This window comes from Carassius auratus, chromosome 43, assembly GCF_003368295.1.
Source record: "Carassius auratus strain Wakin chromosome 43, ASM336829v1, whole genome shotgun sequence".
NCBI classification, from domain to species: domain Eukaryota; kingdom Metazoa; phylum Chordata; class Actinopteri; order Cypriniformes; family Cyprinidae; genus Carassius; species Carassius auratus.
Genome location: NC_039285.1, coordinates 575,520 through 599,223, shown reverse-complemented (window position 1 = coordinate 599,223; position 23,704 = coordinate 575,520). Strand labels below are relative to the sequence as shown.

Genomic DNA, 23,704 nt, shown 5'->3' with positions numbered 1-23,704 from the left:
ATTAGTCATTCATTTTAAAACACAGTAAAAAATAAAAGTAAAGTAATATACAAACCTTTTTCATTCATCACATCATTTATCCATCTTTCATTCATATTTCATCCGACCAATCAGAGGCAACGCCCCGCCCATTTTCACACCCAGCGTTGATGCTGCTGTCCGTTCTACGCGTTCTATTCTAATAATATGACGTCACATGACGCTATTTTTAACAACAGCGTGACACATGAGATCAGAAAACACTTCTGACATTTCTTTTCTGTGAAAAATATATCATTGCTCTTTTTGTTGTTTTTGATTGCTTCCACTGTCTTCATCTGTAAGTCGCTTTGGATAAAAGCGTCTGCTAAATGAATAAATGTAAATGTAAATATAAAAAGATAACACAGCACCGCAGAAGGCTATATATAACAGTCTAATCTTGTCAACACTGAGCAACAAAAGCTGTCAAACGTTTACAGACAGTCGTTTACTCGAGCATAGGCTTCAGTAATTCATTTTATTTTGTGTACACGTGCAGGAACAAATCTAATATCGCGCTTATTAACTAATTTTGTCCCCAATCCGGCCGAGTGACGTGCGCGTTCTAGATTCCGCTGCGTGACCGCGGCGATGACGTCAGTTCGCGGAAGTAAACAGACCGCAGCGCTTCGCATATAAACACGTTTATGAAGTGTATAAGATTATATGATCATGAAGTAAGTAGTATACGAGTATCATCGATACAGTAAACAGCCCGTGGTTGAACTGTACGCTTGAATGACCCTGATCCGGGCAGGAGAAAGCGCCGTGCTCGTGATTATGCTGTAAATATTATTGATTATTGGTTGATTGATTGATGTTCGGGTCGGAATGGCTGCGGGTTTCGCTCCCCCGAAGCTCAAAGACTTTATTCTCACCGAGAAACTGGGAAGCGGCACATATGCGACAGTTTATAAAGCTTTCAGAAAGGCGAGTAAATATTCATCTCTGATTATTGATTATTTACTTTCTTGTTCGAGTAATACTTTACTGTTTAAATCGACTGGTTGTGTGTTATTTATTCTTCCACTGGTTGGTGGTTGGAGATGATTGACAGGTTGATTGTCAGGTTGATTGACAGGTTGGTTGGTTTCAGACGGACAGCAGGGAGGCGGTGGCTGTGAAGGTGGTCAGTAAGAAAACTCTGAATAAAAGCTCAATGGAGAACCTGCTGACAGAGATTGAGATCCTGAAAACAGTCCGGCATCCTCACATAGTGCAGCTCAAAGACTTCCAGGTACAAGATTCCCATCTTACATCAACAATTTACTTTTAAACTGTAGTATATTCAGATAGTTTTGCATGTGTGGGATGAGGGGGTTGACTCAAATATTAAAAGAGGTGTAAGAAGCCCTCTGGATAAAGTTTTACAGACCGTATAAATGACTTGTATATAATTCGTATTCATTGTTACAAATATTTTAAAGTATTATTGATGTAAAATACTAAATCAGCTGTTCTATTTAACTAAGTAAATAATTAAATAAACAATGACAGACAAGGTTAAAATATTCTATGACTTATTTAAAAGCATATGAATATTTACATATTTAATTGCCCATATTTTAATTGTAGATATGTCATAATAGCAACACTTTGAATGCAAATGTAATGATTTCACTCAGTAATCCTGTAGATTTTATCTGAAGCAAAGTTGTCTGAAATGTACATCTAATTTATGGGAATATTAAATAATAACACAGTTCTAACTCTTAGTATTCTTTTTAAATATTACAACTCTAGTAACATGCTAATTCTGCTGGCCCATCTTACCCCAAAGGCCTAATTTGTTTTTTGTTTTTTACTTCGAAATGTACTTCTTATTTATGGAAATATAAAGAACAATACTGTTAATTACAAAAAAAAATGGAATTTAAAAATTAAAACACTAGTAACATGCTAATTCTGCTGGTCCATCTTACCCCAAGGGCCTAATTTATCTTTTTATTAAAAAACTACAATTTTTACTCCACAAGTCCAAAAACTCTAACGTGTCCACACATCCCTCATTCACAAATATTCACTAAAAACTTTCATGTTAAGCTTTATACCGAATATCATACGTCACTGTTTTCCAGAGACACACAATTAGATCAATTAAACTTAAATCTGTTTTGACTGAATAAATCAGATAAAAATGACAATTCATGATTTTGTGCCATTTATGGTAAAGACAGAATGAAGCAGTGTGGCTCATCTTACACTGTGTGTGTTTGGGTGTGTGTGTGTGTGTGTGTGTGTGTGTGTGTCAGTGGGACAGTGAGAACATCTATCTGATTCTGGAGTGGTGTTCAGGAGGAGATCTGTCACGGTTTATACGCAGCTGCCGGATTCTTCCAGAGAGAGTCGCTCGTCACTGCCTACAGCAGATCGGTACAAACACACACACGGACACACACACACACACACACACACACACACACACACACCTGACAGGATCTATAATGATGTAATGTGTGTGTGTTTTAGCATGTGCTCTTCAGTTTCTCCACGAGAGGAACATCTCTCACCTGGACCTGAAACCACAGAACATCCTTCTGAGTGGAAACACGCTGAAGCTGTCAGGTGCAGCTGATCTGACCAATCACAGCGCAGCTCGCTCAGCACTATACTATAACAGATGATGATATAGTCACAGTATACTAAAGCAACATATTTATAGTGACTTCAGTTATTAAACCGTTACATTTATGATGTTTTCTAGAGGCTCACAGGGGTGTTTTATTCACACGTCTGACGTGATTTTACTTCTCAGCTTCTCATAATGAGGTGTGTAACGGGGTGTGTGTGTAGATTTTGGTTTTGCGCAGTACATGAGCCCGTGGGACGAGCAGCAGGCTCTGAGAGGATCTCCGCTCTACATGGCTCCAGAGATGGTCTGCAGACGCCATTATGACGCTCGAGTGGATCTGTGGTCCGTCGGGGTCATTTTATACGGTGAGACACACAAATAACACTAGACTTAAAGAGAGAATTCATCTTTTACTCACACTCTTGTTGATATAAACCTGTGTTCCTTCTGTCCAACACAACTATTTTTGTCCACATAATGAAAGTCAGTGCGGTCCAGTGTTGTATTAACGCCAACATTCCTCAAAATATCTTCTTTTTGAGGGCAGAAGCTTTATTTGGACGAGCGCCCTTCGCCTCTCGCTCTTTTGCTGAACTAGAAGAGAAGATCCGCAGTGAGAAACCCATCGAGGTGAGGATTAATGTCCGACTCACTTCTGTTCACATGCTACTTTCATAGGACAAAAAACATTAGATGTTACAAAAACGAATGTTTTGTTAAAAGGAATAGTTCAGACAAAAATGAATAAGTGCTCACCATCCCAGATCATGTTTGTTTGAGTTTGTGTCTTCATCAGGTTTGTAGAAATGTAGCATTGCATCAGTGTCTCATCAATGGATGCTCTGCAGTGAATGGGTGCCGTCAGAATGAGAGTCTGATAAAAACATCCCAATAATCCACAGCACTCCAGTCCATCAGTGAACATCTGGAGAAGACAAAACCTGAAACACATCCAGCATTAAGATGATTTTAACTCAAACACATAGAGTCTATAATCCAGAATAACACTTCCTCCAGTGAAAAAGTGTTCTGGTCTGAATCAGGAGAGAAATCTGCACAGATCAAGCAGCGTTTAAACAGATCTAAACTAATCTGTGAGAGACAGGAGATGCACTTTTTCACTGGAGGAAGTGTTATTATGGATTATAGACTCTATGTGTTTGAGTTAAAATCATCTTAATGCTGGATGTGTTTCAGGTTTTGTCTTCTCCAGATGTTCACTGATGGACTGGAGTGCTGTGGATTATTGGGATGTTTTTATCAGACTCTCATTCTGACGGCACCCATTCACTGCAGAGACACTGAGTCAGTATACGCCTCGTGGTCTCTGCTCCACTAGATGGTGTGGTGGTCTCACACATTGCTCTCTGTGTGTTTAGCTGCCGTCGGGAGCGAGAGTTTCTCGTGACTGTCGTGATCTGCTGCTGCGGCTGCTGGAGCGAGACCCGGACAGCCGCATCACGTTTGAGGAGTTCTTCCTGCATCCGTTCGTGGATCTGGAGCACATGCCCAGCGCCGAGAGCCTCGGGAAGGCCGTGAGTGTGACAGATGATCTCACACTAACACGCTCACATCTTTATTTTAGTCCTGAAGTGACAAAACCACCGCTCCTCGACTCTAGTGTCAGAAACTTCATCAAGTGTGTCCCACAGAAAAACACAAACACTCGATCAGAGCAGAGTTAGATCACACGAGTCTGTACGTCTGATTTAAAGCTTGTTTCTGCCACTGATTTCTTAATTCACTTCAGATTCTGATTCATCAGCTCTTGATTCAATTCAGTTTTATTTAATTATTTTTCAGTATGCCACATCAGCATCACAGTAATTGTATACTATAATTTAATATAGTTTAGTTTTTTTGAACAAAGTAATTTATTTAAACAGCTCAAATAATTACAAAATGTAAATAAAAAAATAAAAATAAAAATGTAATTGATATTTATATTGATATTCAAAAAAAATGTTCAGGACAGGACTGTTTTTCAGAAGGCTTATTAATTATTATTTTTTTTGAGTAAAAACTAGGGATGCACGATATTGGATTTTGGCCGATATTCGATATGCCGATATTTTCAAAATAATTTTGGCCGATGCCGATACCGATATCGATATATATACTGATATATTTAAACTTTAATTTTACTGAAGAGAAATCCATGTATCTCTTCTGTACTGATTCTACCATAAATTTATTATTTTACAAATGTAGACAGACATTCAAATCTGAAAAACAGGTCAATTATTTCACTTGGAGAATATCGGTTTGGCTCATCGGCAGAAATATTCATATCGGCCGATACCGACAATGGTCATTTTAAGCTTTTATCGGCCGATACCGATATTGTGCCGATATTATCGTGCATCCCTAGTAAAAACGTTTCCTAGTATCATTTAAAGCAGAGCACTCTTAATAAAATATGTATTTAATTCAGATTTTAATTCAGATTTAAATGTCTGTAGTCATTTGCATTGCATTTTTTTCTTTTTGAATGCAACAGTTCAAGGATCCAGTTAAAAAGAATAAAATGTTGCATTGTTAAAATCACAACAAATTTAAAAAATGAGTGCACCTTTCTCTAAATGCATGTGTAATTATGACAAAAATCAGATATACACTACAAAAATGATTGTTTTCCAATAGTAAAAATATCTAAAACTACTTCAATCAAAATGCATTTACTTGAGAAGCAAAACTGCTGAAGATATTACGTCTTGTTTTTGTAAAAAACAAAAAAACAAAAAACATTATTCAAAATCAGGTGAGCATAAGCTTAAAAACTAGAAAATGATCTATATTTATAACTAAATTCAAAAGAATAATTCTGGTTTTAAGCTTAAACTCACTTCCTTTCGATAAGTAAATGTACTTTAAGAGTGTTTGTACTGGAAAACAAGACACAGATCCTAAGTAAGAAAGTCATGTTTTGCAGTGTTTGTCTTCTAGAAAGCGCTGGTGATGCAGGCGGTGCAGAAGGACCAGGATGGAGAGCGTTCGGCTGCGTTATCTCTCTACTGTAGTGCACTCGAACACTTCGTTCCTGCCATTCACTGTAAGACACGAGCGTCTCCGTCTCTCTGTGTTACACCAGTCCACAGAGCTCGCTCTCATCATCTCTGTCTCTGCTCTTTCAGATGAGACGGACAGACAGAGGAAGGAAGCGCTGAGACAAAAGGTGAATTAAATCATTTACTTCGTTCCAAAGTCTGTGGGAGCTGGGGCTCTAAAATGAAAAGTTAGTTCATAACACTGATCCAGTTATTAACAGTGTGACTCTTCATGTGTCCTCTCTCAGGTGAATCAGTATGTTTCTCGTGCCGAGGAGCTCAAAGCGCTGGTCAGATCGGACAACAAGATCAGTTTTGAGGAGGCGAGATCAACCAGGAACATATTAATAGGTAAGCATCGCTGACTTCTAATATCTGTCTCCTGTTTTGACATTCAAGTCTTTCGTTTTTTTAAAGAAATGTCTAGAGATCAGCCGCGTTTATTGGCTGCCCTGGAAGTGGCGTCCACTGCTGTTGCCCAGGTAACTGTTATGATATCTCATTTGCATATGCATCATGTGAGCTGCAGTGTTGCATGATGGGAGATGGAGTCCTGATGTGTGCAGGAGGAGAGCGGAGCGGAGGACTACGACACGCTTGATCTGTACCAGCAGAGTCTGGGCGAGCTGCTGCTGGCGCTAGCAGGTAAACGATCATTTGTGTTATCTGTTATTATTATTATTTATAAAACACAGGTGTAGAAAAGGCCCCAAAGTTATGTTATTGTTGCTATTATTTAGTACAGTTGACCATAACGTGCTTTATGTTTCACTTTACTCCCGTTTATTCAGTGTTTGTAATAGGGTAGCAAAGGCACGCGCTGGTTTGTATATTATATCTGACGTCACGCAGTAGTATGCAGTACGATAGAGATGGTCAGTCGGTTGTCACGCAGTTAGTATTCAGTATGATAGAGATCATCGGTCGGTAAAATTATAATTGTGAGTGACACTTTCCTCAGCGTGTGCGTGAATGAGAAAAGTAAGTAAATCTGCTGCATTACTCGTGATATTGTATTTCTTGGACAGCCGTTATTTCTGATGTTCGATATGGATGAGAGTTAGGAGTTTAGGGGTCGTTACACGACCGCTGTGTTAATTATATTCACGTTTGTGCGTTACTTTCTAGCTTCGGTCCACCTGACTTAGTACGTTGGGTTAAATGGGTCACATCGTGTTCAGACATGTTTATTTTATTCAATACTTGTTGTTATGAATGTTAAGTGCTCTGTGGCTGAGTAAAATATGAAGTGGTGTTAAATATCATTATCTGGACCGCTATTGATGCTTTAAAGTATATCATAGAAGACAGAAAGTTCTATCTACGTTATTGATAACTTAATGCATGGTAGAAAATCTGAGAAGTGTCTGAATCCTTTCTCTCTGCTTACATTTTAGGGTTTAAGAGATATAGTCATATTCTGACTACTGTTTAATTTATGTTTGTAATGTTTATTGAATGAGTGTTGAATGAGTGTATGCATATGTTTCCTTTATTCATTTGTATTTGTTCTCTCTTTATAGAAACCACACTAGAAATTACTCTCACCTTTAAACTCACTCATACAAGAAAGAGGAGGAATAAACAGAATAATAAGAATTATCTCTCCGCTCTTCATTTCATACTCTGGAATATTTGGCCTTAAGTGGTGTTCTGGCCGACACACCTGAGTGAACCTGGTGATAAACCCAGAATTAGCACCTTGACTGAGTGTTTAACCATTATCTTCACTTCATTGATGGTCCTTCGAGCCGGATATTACTGGGTTTATGTCAGAGATGGAATTACATCCAGAGTATGATGTTTGTGGTGCACGTCCCAAACGGCACATTCGCCCACCTGTGCGCTATGCAGATTATGAGGTTGATTATAGGGGCTACATCGGTGAGAGGTACAGAGAGGAATTAGAGAGTACTCACCAGGAGGGAAATGCCAGGATGACACCCCTCTCCTCCCCTTATGACTCTTCCCTTCGCCTGCAGAGGCAGGATGCTATTCTTCAGGAGATGGACCTGGGCTATAGGGCGGAGAACCAACAGCCCAGCCAGAAGAATCAGCTAGCCCCCCAGCGGTTTCCAGAGAGAGAGTTTAGGGAACAGCTACGAGACTACTCTACTCCCCTGCCTTCAGTGCTGCACCCCATACATCCACAGGAGGAGAGCCGAGTTGAGTTAGATGACATTCGTCATGAAAGACACCTTCTGCAGCAGACACAGCGGGACATGGCATCAGACTTAGTCGAGCTAAGAGCATTGCGAGCAGACATGAAACAGTTAGTAGATGCTGTTCGCAACATGCAGAGTCCAACCTCTATTCATACCAGAAAGCCAGAGTTAACGGTGATGTCGCCATGGCCACCTGTTGAACGCAAACCTAAAGCTGAGGAAGAGGATGAATGGCCTGCACCACCACCATGGCCAGACCCAGAATTGGACGAGCCTCTCCCTAGTGTCCCACCTATAGCACACTCGCTTATCAGTAGAATAGATGAGGTTCCAAGAATTAAGGAAGAAGCACCACCAGCCCCAGCTCCTAACATGTTTGTGGGCCAGCCACAAGTTAATCACTCAGCACGTGAGGCCCTTCCTACCGTCAGGCCATGGGAGGACACTGCCCGTCATCCACCTCCCTGGTTCAAGCCCATTCAGTTTTTTGCCGCAGACACACAGATTACCTTCAGCTGAGCCCAAGTACCCTACTGCTTATGGTGGTCAACGGAGTGAGCTTGGCTCCAACCTAACGCCCCAGCAGCGCCATCCAGGCATGGCATGGACACAGCCCCCGCCTTTTAGCTCACCTCAGGATCGTAACTACAGCATCCCAGAACCAAGTTACCGTGGGCCACGCCCAACAATCCGCAACTTCTCAAGTCGGGACCCAAGTGAGTTCGCGCGGCTCAAGATCTCATTGGAGAACCTCCTACCACATGATGCATCTGAGCTGTTTAAATATCAAGTGTTGGTCGATCACCTGCAACTAGAAGAAGCCAGGTTAATAGCAGATGCTTACCTTAACTCCCCAACACCCTTCTCAGACACAATGGTTGCCCTCAATGACAAGTTCGGCCGGCCACATCAGATAGCGCTGAGGCGTATTGCTGCTGTGATGGACTCACCAGACATAAGGCGGGGAGACTTTGCCGCCTTTGAGAAGTTTGCACTCCAGATACAATCACTGGTGGGGATGCTGAAGACGCTTGGCCACGAGGGTGAAGTGGAACTACAATGTGGCTCACATGTTGCTCGTCTGTTGAGCAAGCTGCCGCCTGAGCAGAGAGCAGAGTTTCGCCGCTGCATGTACCATCAGGGCACACAAACCCACACTTTAACTAATCTTTCAGATTGGTTGAAATACGAGTCTTGGTGCCAGGACTCTGAAGGACAGTTAGCTGTGAGAGGAGCTCGGGAGAAGCCGGTATCCAGATATGAGGGTAGGAAGGGTAAGCAACCTACTACTGTCCTCCATGGTGTGAAGGACACTGCTAAGAAATCTGAGGCTCCAGTTCCAAGCAGCTCCTTCAAAAGGATCAAGAGCAAGCCATATTGTCCATTCTGCAATAATGAGGCACACTACCTTAGCCAGTGCACAGAGGTATCCAGGCTAACGAAGGATCAGCTGACCGAATGGATAAAAAGTAACAAGAGGTGTTGGCGATGTGCACGGCCACACCAGGCGGCCCAGTGCAACTTAAAAAAAACATGCAGCCTCTGCCAAGGGAAACATCTCCAGGTTCTGCATGAGGTGAATATGAGGTCATCCAAGGAGGCAGCGTCAACACCGGCAGTGGAAAGCCAAGGCACCAGGGGGACAACAGAGGTTCTGTATTTAGACAGACCCACTGAAGGCAGTCGGGTCCTTCTGAAAGTTGTCAAAGTCCGCCTTCACCATGGTGACCAATCAATCAACACCTATGCCATACTTGATGACGGTTCTGAGAGAACTATGCTGTTGTCAGATGCTGCAGAGAAGCTAGGTGTGCAGGGGATTCAAGAGGACCTACCACTACGTACAATTAGAGAGGAAGTGCAGACACTTCGTGGTGCATCAGTGTCGTTCTTTATTTCTTCGCCATTAAACCCAAAGACCAAGTTTAAGATTACAGGTGCATTCACTAGTGATCGTATTGGACTAGCTGCCCATACTTACCCCATGGAGCAACTCCGGAACACCTACAAGCACCTCACTGGCCTTCCCATACGGACTCTTATAAATGTCAAACCCCTGCTTCTCATTGGGAGTGACCATCCCCATCTCGTCACTCCCATTGAACCTGTCAGATTGGGACCTCCAGGTGGGCCTGCTGCCATCCGCACAAGGCTGGGCTGGACTCTGCAGGGCCCATCGAGTGTAGTCCGTCACCACGCCCAATCACAGCAGTGTCTATTTACAACAGTAACACCCCAGGTGAGCGAGCTTATGAAACATGTTGAGAGATTATGGCAGGTCGACATTGTTCCATTCAGAAGCGAGAAACTAGTTACTCGTTCAAGGCAGGACCAAGAGGCCATCAGCATCCTGGAGACCAAAACCATCAGGGTAGAGGTTGATGGCATTCTCCGTTACGCAACCCCACTGCTCCGCCGGAAAGACATGCCGCTCCTTCAGGCTACCAAAGAAGCCGTCATGCCCTGTTTACGAAGTGTAGAGAGGCGACTTGCCAGAGATCCTGCACGAGCAGAAGCCTACAGAGTGGAGATGGAGAAATTAATAAAGGCGGGCTCTGTCATCAAGTGTGGACCGAAAGTTTCAGACAAGGAAGGTTGTGAGGAATGGTATATCCCTCACCATATGGTGAGCCATAATGGCAAGAATAGGCTGGTATTCAACTGCTCCTATCAGTATCGAGGGCAGAACCTCAACGACCATCTACTGCCTGGGCCGACCTTAGGAGCATCACTCCTGGGAGTTCTGCTAAGATTCCGAGAGCATGCAGTTGCAGTTAGCGGAGACATTAGAGGCATGTTCCACCAAGTTCGCCTCCTCCCAGAGGATCGTGCTCTGCTCAGATTTCTTTGGCGCGACATCAGTCAAGAAGGACCTCCTGCAGTGTACGAGTGGCAGGTGCTACCGTTTGGTACAACGTGTAGCCCCTGCTGTGCCACATTCGCCTTACAGCGCCATGTCTCTGATAACAGCCAGCCAGATGAAGATGTGAGGATATCAGTTCAGAAATGTTTTTATGTAGATAACTGCCTCCAGAGTGTTCCCACAATTGTGGAAGCGAGGCACCTAGTCAACAAACTACGAGCCATTCTTGCGTCTGCAGGCTTCGATCTACGTCAGTGGGCCAGCAATGAACCAAGTGTAATAAGTCACCTACCAGAAGAGAGCTGCTCTGCTAGTGTTGAGTTGTGGCTGGCTCAGAACAAGATCGATACCCCAGAATCTACTCTAGGGCTAAGCTGGCTCTTCCACACGGATGTTCTTGGTTACAAGCATCGCCATGTGGAGTACGGTGTCCCCACGATGCGTAATATCTACAAGGTGCTGGCGAGTCAGTACGATCCACTCGGCTTCATCCTACCCTACACCACCAGGGCTAAGATAATCGTCCGACACCTTTGGGACAAACACAGGGGATGGGATGATCCACTATTACCGCAGGAGCTTCTGCAGCAATGGAAAGACTGGGAAGAAGAACTACAAGTATTACCTCAAGTCACCCTGCCCCGACCGTACTTGTCAAAGTCTGTGGACATCTCCGGTCTTCAGAGAGAGGTGCATGTATTTTGCGACGCCTCAGAAGAGGCGTATGGTTCAGTGGCGTACCTCCGGACCACTGACCAACATGGTGAAGTGTATCTGTCATTCCTGATGGCCCGTTCCAGAGTCGCTCCTAAGCGATTTCACTCTATGCCCCGATTAGAACTCTGTGCTGCCCTTACTGGTGCACAGCTCTCTCAGGTGCTGAAGAGGGAGCTTACCATCCACATTGATCGGACAACCCTTTGGTCAGATTCCACAACGGTGCTGACATGGCTGAGGTCTGAATCCTGTCGGTTTAAGGTCTTTGTGGGCACCCGCGTGGCCGAGATACAGGAGCTGACTGACGGGCATGCCTGGAGATATGTTGATACCGCAAGAAACCCTGCGGATGACGTAACACGCGGAAAGAAGCTGCGAGAGCTTATTCAACCAAATAGATGGAGCCTGGGACCAGCCTTCCTCCTGAACAGTCCAGCCTCATGGCCAGAGGACCCCACTGTTGACCAAACAGAAGATACCTCAGAGCTACGCAAACCTATCTTCTGTGGGGTCGCCGCCGTTGCATCAAGCCAGTCAACTTCAGAACTGGGCCAATACAGCTCGTGGAAGGAGTTGTTGGAAGGGACAGTGCAGGAGCTGCATGGGGCGGCCAACTCTAATGATAAGCCCACAGCTGAAGACTACCGACAGGCTGAACAGTTAATACTTCAGAGGGCTCAGAGGGATAGTTTTCAGCAGGAGTACCACCTTCTGAAAGCTGGTAAACCTGTCCCCAGCTACAGTCGACTTCGCATGCTGTCTCCAGAGCTGGATGAAAAGGGACAGCTCATTGGTGTTGGAGGACGACTCCGTCGAGCAGAAGGTCTAGAACTGACCACTCTTCATCCAGTCATCTTGGACCCAGGTCATCGAGTAACTACGCTCTTGATTCAAGACTTTGATAACCGCCTCCACCACCCAGGACCAGAGCGGGTATTCGCCGAGCTTCGACGCTCCTTCTGGATCCTGCGAGGACGTGAGGCTATCCGGCGCTACCAGTATAGCTGCGCTGACTGTAGACGATGGAGGGCAAAACCTGCAGTGCCGAAGATGGCAGACCTGCCATCAGCCCGTCTGCGCCTTTTCAAGCCTGCTTTCTATTCTACGGGGATGGACTGTTTTGGGCCATTTGAGATCAAAGTGGGCCGGCGCCGGGAGAAGAGATGGGGGATCATTTTCAAGTGCCTCACAACTAGGGCGGTGCACTTGGACCTCCTTACTGCTATTGATACGGATGCTTTTCTGATGTCCCTTCGTCGGTTCATTGCCCGTAGAGGAACGCCTGCAGAGCTGTTCTCCGATCAGGGGACAAATTTCAAGGGAGGTGAGCGGGAACTCCGTGAAACTTTCACTGAAATGTCTAAAGAACTACGACGTCTCCTTGCACCACAGAAGATCTCCTTCCGCTTTAACCCCCCAGCAGCTCCCCATTTCGGAGGGGTGTGGGAGAGGGAGATACGCTCAGTTAAGAGCGCACTCTATGCCACAGTCGGTGCTCAGCCTGTTCCAGAAGAAGTGCTTCGGACCGTACTTACTGAGGTGGAAGGGATCCTTAACAGTAAACCCTTGGGTTATGTGTCTTCAGATGCCAGTGACCCAGATCCAGTGACTCCCAGTGTTCTTCTCATGGGGCGGCCTGATGGTTCGCTACCTCAGGTAGTCTACCCCGAAAGTGAGCTCATCTGTCGCCGGCGTTGGAAGCACTCCCAAATCTTGGCTGATCACTTCTGGGCCCGTTTCATCCGACTCTATTTGCCGAGTCTACAAGCTCGCCAGAAGTGGCAGGCTACACCAGCTGATATTGCAGGGGACTGTGTAGTGATGATCGCTGATCCGCATCTTCCGAGGGCCCTCTGGCCCATTGGAAAAGTAGTCAAGACTCATCCCAGCCCTGACGGGCACATCAGGTCCGCTGATGTAAAGGTGAAGGAGAGAATCTACACCCGGCCAGTTGCCAGGCTGGTTGTTCTCCCTGCACTTCCTTCTGGTGAAGATGGAGATGGTTTCACTCCTGCCACTACACCCCAGCCATAGAACTTTGTTGCCTTTAGTGATGAGCAAATGTATTACATACATTTGGGGGCGGCTGTAGAAAAGGCCCCAAAGTTATGTTATTGTTGCTATTATTTAGTACAGTTGACCATAACGTGCTTTATGTTTCACTTTACTCCCGTTTATTCAGTGTTTGTAATAGGGTAGCAAAGGCACGCGCTGGTTTGTATATTATATCTGACGTCACGCAGTAGTATGCAGTACGATAGAGATGGTCAGTCGGTTGTCACGCAGTTAGTATTCAGTATGATAGAGATCATCGGTCGGTAAAATTATAATTGTGAGTGACACTTTCCTCAGCGTGTGCGTGAATGAGAAAAGTAAGTAAATCTGCTGCATTACTCGTGATATTGTATTTCTTGGACAGCCGTTATTTCTGATGTTCGATATGGATGAGAGTTAGGAGTTTAGGGGTCGTTACACTACCGCTGTGTTAATTACATTCACGTTTGTGCGTTACTTTCTAGCTTCGGTCCACCTGACTTAGTACGTTGGGTTAAATGGGTCACATCGTGTTCAGACATGTTTATTTTATTCAATACTTGTTGTTATGAATGTTAAGTGCTCTGTGGCTGAGTAAAATATGAAGTGGTGTTAAATATCATTATCTGGACCGCTATTGATGCTTTAAAGTATATCATAGAAGACAGAAAGTTCTATCTACGTTATTGATAACTTAATGCATGGTAGAAAATCTGAGAAGTGTCTGAATCCTTTCTCTCTGCTTACATTTTAGGGTTTAAGAGATATAGTCATATTCTGACTACTGTTTAATTTATGTTTGTAATGTTTATTGAATGAGTGTTGAATGAGTGTATGCATATGTTTCCTTTATTCATTTGTATTTGTTCTCTCTTTATAGAAACCACACTAGAAATTACTCTCACCTTTAAACTCACTCATACAAGAAAGAGGAGGAATAAACAGAATAATAAGAATTATCTCTCCGCTCTTCATTTCATACTCTGGAATATTTGGCCTTAAGTGGTGTTCTGGCCGACACACCTGAGTGAACCTGGTGATAAACCCAGAATTAGCACCTTGACTGAGTGTTTAACCATTATCTTCACTTCAACAGGTGTCCGTTTTATTATGAAGGCTAGCAACCACCAAGTAACAGCTTAAAATACCATAGCAACCATCAAGCAACAGCCTGGCAACCATCAGAATACCCTAGTAACTGCTTAGCAACAGGTGTAAACACTCAGAGCTCTCAGGCAACCAGCTAGTGAGAGCCTAGCAACATCCCGAATACCCAAGCAACTGCTTAGTAACAACACAGAATACCATAGCAACCACCTAGCGACAGCCTAGCAGCCACCTACTAATAACCCAGAACAACATATCAACCATCAAGCAATAGCTTAGCAACCATAATAATACCCTAGCAACCACTTAGCAATGTATGGAAACACTCAGAACACCCTAGCAACCACCTAGTAACAACACAGAATAAAACAGCAAACACCTAGCAACAGCCTAGCAACAATCAGAACACCCTAGAAACTGCCTAGCAACCAACAGAATACAAAAACAAGATAGTGAACATCCTAAAAGCCACCTAGCAACAAACAGAATTATCTAGAAACTGCTTAGCAACAGGTGTAAACACTTAAAGCACTAAAGCAACCACCTAGTGAGAGCCTAGCAACCATCCAGAACATTTTTGCAACCACCTAGTAACAACAGAATAAAATATCAACAGTTTAGCAACCATCAGAATATCCTAGCAACTGCTTAGCAACGTTTGTAAACACTCAGAACACCACCAAGCATCCTCAAAATCAACCAGAATACCACAGAAACCACTGAGCAACAGCCTAGCGACATCCCAAATACCATAGCAACCTTTTGGCAACATGTGGAAACTCTCAGAACAGCGTAGCGACAACCTAGTAACACTACAGAATACCATAGCAACCACCCAGTACACACTGGTGAGTGAGTGTTGGACGAACATCACTGACACTTTTTCCTGAAAATTAAAAAAGTTTCTTCGTAATCTGGTGATTGTTAGAGGAGGAGGGACGTCAGGCGTCCAGATGTGATGCGAGCGGTTGCCAGGTCAGCGTGTGTGGTACGATCATCTGGATCTCATCTTCATTCTCAGAGTTATTAAATACTGAACCAAATGAAGACCGTTATCTCTCAAACTCCTCGAGAGCTCCCAGATCTCTGCTCACTGCAGGTTTTGTTTGGCCGCTACGCACCCGATGTTGATCTGTTAGGCTGCTAATGTCAGCGCTAGCCTGATGAAAACAGCTTAGGACTCAGTGTGCAGGACTAGTTCCTCCAGATCACGAAATATTCAACTGTTGTGCCGTTATTTTATCGATAAAGAAACAGACAAAAAGAATCCCCATATTTACACTGAAGAAGAGATTTTATGTAATACTTTCATTGCTCTTCCAACTACACGACAGTTTGCTAAAACCCACACAAAAAAACATAAAAGCATAGAATCATGTTAAATCCCAATCAGAAAACCTTGAATAAACTACATAATGTGCTAAAACCCTCAGAACACCAGAGTAACCACATAGCAGCGTGCTGAAACCTGCTAGTTACTCTCTGGAGGATTAAAAAAAGAAGTCAGTGTTATCTTGTGTGTGTGTGTGTGTGTGTGTGTGTGTGTGTGTGTGTGTGTGTGTGAAGCCGTCCGCAGTGATTTGTGTTGTTATGAGCTGATATGTGTCTCCTGCAGCTGAATCTCATGGCCGACGCAGAGAGCTGCTCCACAGAGAGGTGAGAGATCACTGTTTATGTGATTGTGACGTCTGAATGAAACGTCACATGACTCATGCATCACACGCAATCTGCACAAACATCACATTCCAAGCTTGGAATCAGAGCTGATATCTCTTTTTTCATGCTAATTATGCTAGAAACATGCTAGCAACATGCTAATCATGCTAGCAACATGCTAGAAACATGTTAACCATGCTAGAAACATGTTAGAAAAATGCTAGTCATGCTAAAACATGCTAGCTACATGTTAATCATGGGATAGCCTTAGAGTTAGAACTAGCAACATGCTAATCAACATAAAATCCTAACAACATTCTAATCATGTTAATAACATAATAAACGTGTTAGGAATATGTTAACAACATACAAGAAACTTGTAATCGTGCTAGAAACATGCTAATCATGTTCAAACATATTGACAACATGTTGATCAGTCTAGAACTGTTATCAACATGTTAATCGTGCTAAGAATATTGCTAGCAACATACTAACAACATGTTAATAATGCTAGATACATGTTAGTCATGCTAACAACACGCTAATCATGCTAAAATGCTAACAACATGATAATCATTCTAGAAACAGGCTAACAACATGTTAAGCGTGCTAGAAACATGTTTGCAACGTAATCAATGCTAATGAAATAGTAGTCATGCTAAAAAATGCTAACAACATTAATTCATGCTAGCAAATTGTTATCTACATCTATGTAATCTATCTAAACTTCTAGCTTTTACAGCTGCTTCACACTTTACTCATCTTTCTGCTTTGCAATGTGTGTTCTGTGTCAGAATGTCTATTTTTGTTTTGTTCTGTGTGACTCCGCCCACTGCCAGTTTACCCAATAGGATTTCATCAAAATAACTCTGTGAGCAGAGGAATATTGAAGTGCAAATAAATAAACATACAGTGTATGACTCACCAGCAAAAATGACTTTAGCATGAAGTACTGAAATAACTAAAACAAATAATAATAATATATTTTTACTTTTTTACATTTAAATTCTCATTTAAAAAAAAATACACAATCACTAAAACTTTAACTGAAATGAAAAAAGAAAATGCAAAATGTGAAACTAAAATCTAATTAGAAATATTAATATAAACTCTAAAAGTAAATCGATATTAAAATTAACTTCGGGCAACACTGACCTTATTACAACAGGCCTGATGTAAACTCTGCTCACTGTTGTTTTAATGATCTTTAATGATCAGATATTCTCAAAACCTGCTCCTCGCTCACGTTTATGAATCTGAATCTGATTGATTGATGGTGTTTAATGTGAACTGTGTGTGTGCTTGCAGCGAGATATAGCTGTTTCATCCGTCCAATGTGATATAAAGGGAACATCGGTTCATTTATCTCCTGATTTTTTTTCTTGCAGATTAAAAGTCTGATGAGTCGAGCTGAATACCTCAAAGAGCAGATCAAGGTAATCGCTGTCGTATCTCTCGCTCCGCTCGTTTAGTGAAGCATCGTCTAAAGCTTGTGTTTGCAGATGCGGGAAACTCGGATGGACGAATCGCTGAAGAAAGACGCTGCTGCTGAATCAGTGAGATCCTGTAAGTACAGATCATATTCATACAGAGAATAATGTGCTTCACTAACTTCCTGTTTCGATAGGAAATAAATCATCCCTAGGAAAGGAAATATGCTCATCTAAACCTTTTCACGGGTTACAACCTTTAAGTTACAATTCAAATTTTTAAATGAAAAGATAAAATAAATACATTTAAATGAAAATATATATTTAAAAAAAAATCAAATAATTTTAATGTTTTGGGCGTGAACTGTTGCTTTAACATGAAGGACTGAAAAAACAAAAACTAATTCTGAAAATTGAATAAGAACAATTTAAATAAAAAATAAAAGATAAAATAAATACATTTAAATTAAAAGAAAAAAACAATCAAATAATTTTCATTTTTTTGGGGGTGAACTGTTGCTTTTATATGAAGTACTAAAATAACTAAAACTATTATTGAAAACAAAATTAAGTGATAATTAAAAAAATAAAAAGATAAAATAAATACGTTTAAAATCATAAATAAGGAAAAATACATTAAAATAAATATAATTAATGATAAAAAATTATGTGGTAACACTTTACAATAAGGTTTTATTTGTTAACTATATTAACATTGAGCAATACATTTTCAACAGTATTTATTAATATTCATTAACATTATTTAATAAAAACGTGACTATTCATAGTTAGTTTATGTTAACTCAGGTCTATTAAACAATATTAATAGATACAACTTTTGATTTTAATCATGTATCAGTAAATGTTAGAATCAACATTAACTAAGATTAGAAACACACTTAGAAAATATATTTTTTAATGTTAACATTAACAAAAAGAACATTTAATGTAAAGTGTTACCAAGTTTAAAAAATTAAAATATTTGAACACATCTAAAGAATTTTTTTTTCTTGGATCCCTGATAAGAAATAATTATTCAACCTGAGCAAAATGCAGAATCAATATGTGTGAAATATGTTTTTACCCTCACTGGCTTGGGTTAGGTGTAACTTGACCTCACACTCTCTCACTCTCTCACTCACTCTCACTCACTCACTCACTCACTCACTCTCACTCTCTTACTCACACTCTCTCTCACACACTCTCTCTCTCACACTCTCACTCACTCTCTCACACTCTCACACTCTCTCACTCACTCTCACTCCTCAAATGCTCTCAATCACTCACTCCCATTCACTCACTCACTCTCTCACTCACTCACACTCTCTTACTCACACTCTCTCTCTCACACTCTCTCTCTCTCTCACTCACTCACTCACACTCTCTTACTCACACTCTCTCTCTCACTCACTCACTCACTCTCTCTCACTCACTCACACTCTTTTACTCACACTCTCTCACTCACACTCTCTCTCTCACACTCACTCACTCACACTCTCTCTCTCACTCTCTCACACTCACTCACTCACACTCTCTTACTCACACTCTCTCTCTCACACTCACTCACTCACTCTCTCTCACTCACACTCTTTTACTCACACTCTCTCACTCACACTCTCTCTCTCACACTCACTCACTCACACTCTCTCTCTCACTCTCTCACACTCACTCACTCACACTCTCTTACTCTCACTCTCTCTCTCTCTCTCACTCACTCACTCACTCACACTCTCTCTCTCACACTCTTTCACTCTCTCACTCACTCACTCTCACTCTCTTACTCACACTCTCTCTCTCACACTTACTCACTCACACTCTCTCTCTCACACTCACTCACTCTCTCACACTCTCTCACTCACTCTCACTCCTCAAATGCTCTCAATCACTCACTCCCATTCACTCACTCACTCTCTCACTCACTCACACTCTCTTACTCACACTCTCTCTCTCACACTCACTCACTCACTCTCTCTCTCTCACTCACACTCTCTTACTCACACTCTCTCACTCACTCACACTCTTTTACTCACACTCTCTCACTCACACTCTCTCTCTCACACTCACTCACTCACACTCTCTTACTCACACTCTCTCTCTCACACTCACTCACTCACTCTCTCTCACTCACTCACACTCTTTTACTCACACTCTCACTCACACTCTCTCTCTCACACTCACTCACTCACACTCTCTCTCTCACACTCTCACTCACTCTCTCACTCACTCTCACTCCTCAAATGCTCTCAATCACTCACTCCCATTCACTCACTCACTCTCTCACTCACTCACACTCTCTTACTCACACTCTCTCTCTCACACTCACTCACTCACTCTCTCACTCACTCTCACTCCTCAAATGCTCTCAATCACTCACTCCCATTCACTCACTCACTCTCTCACTCACTCACACTCTCTTACTCACACTCTCTCTCTCACACTCACTCACTCACTCTCTCTCTCTCACTCACACTCTCTTACTCACACTCTCTCTCTCACACACACTCACTCACTCACTCACTCTCTCTCACTCACTCACACTCTTTTACTCACACTCACTCACCCACTCTCTCTCTCTCTCTCAGCTTGTTGTTTACAGTGAGCTGCAGGTTATCGCCATGGTAACGGATGCAGGGTGTCACACAGCTGGAGAATTCACAGCCTCTGATTGGCTCCTGGCAGACAGTTTTCATCTGAGAAAAAGACTTTCACACCTGAAGGCAAAGAGCTCTGACTGTAAAATCACTCCTCTCCATTTAAAGACACACACACACACACACACACTGACCGCAGCTCTACCACAGATCCAGCAGCAAGCTTTCTGTGTGTTTACTCTGGACTCACACACTTCACACACACTTACAAAGGGAGAGTTTAGAACACTGTGTGTGTGTTCAACAAGCTCTGATTTCTGCTGATTGTGGGGTTATTTATTCACTGTCTGATCTGAATGAAAGCATCTTCTGTATTTCTCTCTCTCTGAGAGAATGTTTTCTTGCATTATAAATTTCTGTTGGCCATAAATTCTCATTTCCTCTGTGCATTCCTCCGGTAATATAATTCCTCCCCTGCATTCCTCTTTCCTCTCTGGAATAAATCACTCTGCAGAAACCGGCCTCATATTCACAGCAACAAAACACAACTGTAACACTTTACTGTAGTCAACAATGACTAACAGCATTTACTAACGCATTATTAAAATCAAAAGTTGTAAAATAAGCTTAGGTCACACTATTAACTATGATTTTTGCGTCAATAAACTGCTAATTTGCTATTTATTAATAGTTAGTAAGGTAGAAGTTAATGATTAAGGATCTAAAATATGCACATGCAAAATAAGGCATTAATACGTGCAGTTAATCGTGAGAATTATAAATAATAATAAAAAAATCTTAACTTTGAATTTATTTTTCGGACCCCATTTCCAGATTTTTTTCCTACAAGATTTAATAAGTAGTTTTGTTTCTCAAGTAAATGCATCTTGATTTAAAAATATTTATATATTTGTCATGCAAAACAGAAAAATACGGAGGATGAGAGGACAGGTACAGATCACACACACACACACACACACACACACACAGCTGTGTGTTCTGCCATCTCCGTCCTGGATCTCTCTCTACCACTCGAGCTCAGAGAAGTCATGCCAGCTCTACATCAGATGAACTGAGGAAGGATTGTGAGTGTAAGGAGGGACGGTAATCCTTCAGAAACACACACACACACACACACACACACTCAAGGTTTCCTCACATTGACATGTATGTGGTGAATAGAACACAGTGCTGGCTCTACAATCAGGTCACAGATAAATGAGATGTCCCCGTCTCCCCTGCTGTTGTTTATTCTGATCTAGTTCCCGGTCGTTCGGTGGGGTTCAGCAGGAGGAAAGAGGGGCTTTAGTGTCCAGTAAGTCGGGTTCCTGCTCGTTGTTTTCACAGAGAGAGCCTCGGGCATGTGTTGTACATCTCTCCACAGACGCTTCGAATTAAAGCACACGGAATCAAGCGTGCAGCGTTTAAACAGGGAGCAAGCTGAATCTGAAGCAACAGAATGCAGTGTTTCCCAAATATCTGAACTTTTCTGGAGAAAAAAAAAACATGAAAAAAGATCTTACACTTTAACACAGATTCACACAGAAAACATGTTTTAAGTCATAATAATATTTCACAATCTTACATTTCTTACCTGTATTTTTTTTATCAAATGCATGCAGCCTTGTTTAGCAGAAGAAACTCCTGTTCAAAATTGCTATAGCTTTTATTGATTGTCAAACCCTCTTTCGAAACTGTGTCCATTGGATTTGGGAATTAATATCCCATGCTTTTCCATTTATAAATGAACTTAAGACAAGTGTTCATCTTACATTTCAGCATAACTTTTATTTTCTTAATTATTCCAAAAGGTATAAATAAATTATTTTCTGTACAAAACGTATGCAACTTCAAGACACTTTGGGAAGTTGAACCAGAAACATACTCTCTACAAAAGCAGCTATTATAAACGTAACAGTTCAGTGCCTTTAACTAACAGGCTCTGAAAGATTCTCCTCAAATGCCATGACAGTGATTGACCAGACAGAGAAAACTGACCACAAGTAATTCATTATATGCCCAAAAAAAGAAAGAAAAAGGTTGGAAACAAACCTTTAGGTATAACGCTTATAAAGGTATTCATAGTAATGCATTATATCTTTTAATAATTAATTGTGGCCAAAGATAAAAAGCATCAAAATATTTGAAAATCTGTCATGCGTTTTAATGCATTATATATTTTTAACAGTGTAACAATTTATTTTGATGCATTATAACGGTGGTTACAATTATACATAAGATCATATAATGCATTACATTACAAGGCATAATTAATGCATTGAAACTACATTAATAACGCATAATATTAAAAGGCTATAAAAGTGATACCGAAAGGTGTTAAACCATTGGAAATTGTTTCAAGCTGCAATAAAATCCAAACAGTCGTCAGGCACTTGGAGATGATTTCCAGAGCGCATGAACACGAGATGCATGCTGTTAAACTCATATCCAAGACCTGGGAGTTCAGAGGAAGAGGTCAAACGAATAAAACTGAAGCGTGAGAGAGAAAGACAGCGTTTAACAGCTTCTCAAGAGCCTCTTCACATTAATGAAGCACTTGATCCCCAAACCGGCTCATTCGTGCGCACGCGCACTGCGCACATATTTGAGGACGCGAGTACAATGAGAGCTGAAACAATACAGAGTCTGAAATCATAACAGCTGATGACGAGCACTTAACATTCATCAGTCACACACTTTAAAGTGTGAAAGCCAGAGTGAACGCAATGCACAGCAGAACTAAGTGTTGAGAACGAGTTAAAGGACTCGAACCCGACATCACCGCATCAGCATCAGTCGGTCTCGCCTCGTCATCCTCGTCCTCGTACGCATCGTCCGTGCCATCGTGGTCCACGGAGACGCTGTTGTCTTGTGTCGAACACAGTTTGACCATATTCTGTTTGACCACCTCACAGAACGGCCTCTCGAGCCCGTCACACACGCACTGATTGAGCAGCACACCACTGGGCTTCAACAGCAGCTCCTCGATGGTGGATCTGCACCGAGACGAACACTTCCTCCCGTTAAACAGCTGTCCGCAGTGGGACAGATACGCGGTGAGGGATGATTGACAGCTGGGCTCGTCTTCACACCGCTGGCGCGCTTCGGTGCATCCCATCCCCTCGGCGTCACCCGGATGTGTGCGCGGCAGACACGGCTCCACGGCGCGCTTGGCCCGCACACACTCGGGGTCGGTCCCGCAGTCACAGGTCTCTAGTAACGGGCCGTGTGTGGTCTGGTTGAGGCGGATGAGCGCGCTGATGCAGTGGCTTGGACACTGGCGTCTGTTTCCTCGGATGATCCCATCGCACGCCGTCAGATACTGGTTATATGCGAGCTCACAATCACGCTCTTCATGACATCGCATCAGCGCGTGCCAGCAAACCATCTGCGCCTCCAGCATCATCACAAACGAGAGGAACGCGACGGGAACGATGCTGCTCTCCATATTGCATGCGAACTCAGATTAGGTGCATGCTTGCATCAGTCTCGTGCACTTCA

At 42.4% G+C, this 23,704-nt stretch overlaps 2 protein-coding genes across 12 annotated transcripts in view; one reads left to right on the top strand and one right to left on the bottom strand.

The window, feature by feature from the left end:
- The first annotated feature begins 212 nt into the window (after nucleotides 1–212).
- LOC113061364 (serine/threonine-protein kinase ULK3-like) lies at nucleotides 213–20,985 on the top strand. Of its 11 annotated transcripts, none has more exons than XM_026230410.1 (16): nucleotides 235–951; nucleotides 1,103–1,258; nucleotides 2,274–2,394; nucleotides 2,491–2,586; nucleotides 2,815–2,958; nucleotides 3,141–3,223; nucleotides 3,973–4,128; nucleotides 5,540–5,645; nucleotides 5,728–5,768; nucleotides 5,889–5,991; nucleotides 6,058–6,122; nucleotides 6,207–6,285; nucleotides 16,142–16,182; nucleotides 17,571–17,618; nucleotides 17,685–17,748; nucleotides 20,195–20,979. In XM_026230410.1, exons 1-16 carry the CDS (start codon nucleotides 853–855, stop codon nucleotides 20,209–20,211), a joined length of 1,419 nt encoding a protein of 472 aa, XP_026086195.1. In that variant the 5' UTR covers nucleotides 235–852; the 3' UTR covers nucleotides 20,212–20,979. The 11 variants fall into 11 exon arrangements, 8 of the variants coding, with proteins under 8 accessions (XP_026086199.1, XP_026086203.1, XP_026086197.1 ...); XM_026230411.1 differs by having other exon boundaries at nucleotides 530–951; nucleotides 1,118–1,258; nucleotides 20,195–20,975; XM_026230417.1 differs by having other exon boundaries at nucleotides 836–951; nucleotides 1,091–1,258; nucleotides 20,195–20,978.
- Nucleotides 20,986–21,833: 848 nt separating this feature from the next.
- LOC113061368 (growth arrest-specific protein 1-like) overlaps nucleotides 21,834–23,704 on the bottom strand; it is a 2,446-nt gene continuing 575 nt past the window's right edge. Inside the window, exon 1 of the mRNA XM_026230422.1 lies at nucleotides 21,834–23,704. This exon is cut by the window's right edge and continues 575 nt beyond it. Within this exon, the coding sequence (XP_026086207.1) occupies nucleotides 22,902–23,651 (750 nt within the window). The 5' untranslated portion in view covers nucleotides 23,652–23,704 and the 3' untranslated portion in view covers nucleotides 21,834–22,901.

Coding starts and splice junctions, on each gene's coding strand:
- LOC113061364 (XM_026230410.1), top strand. CDS start 853: ATGGCTGCGGGTTTCGCTCCCCCGAAGCTCAAAGACTTTATTCTCACC. Junction 952..1,102: donor TTTATAAAGCTTTCAGAAAG/GCGAGTAAATAT, acceptor GTTGATTGACAG/GTTGGTTGGTTTCAGACGGA. Junction 5,646..5,727: donor CTTCGTTCCTGCCATTCACT/GTAAGACACGAG, acceptor CTGCTCTTTCAG/ATGAGACGGACAGACAGAGG.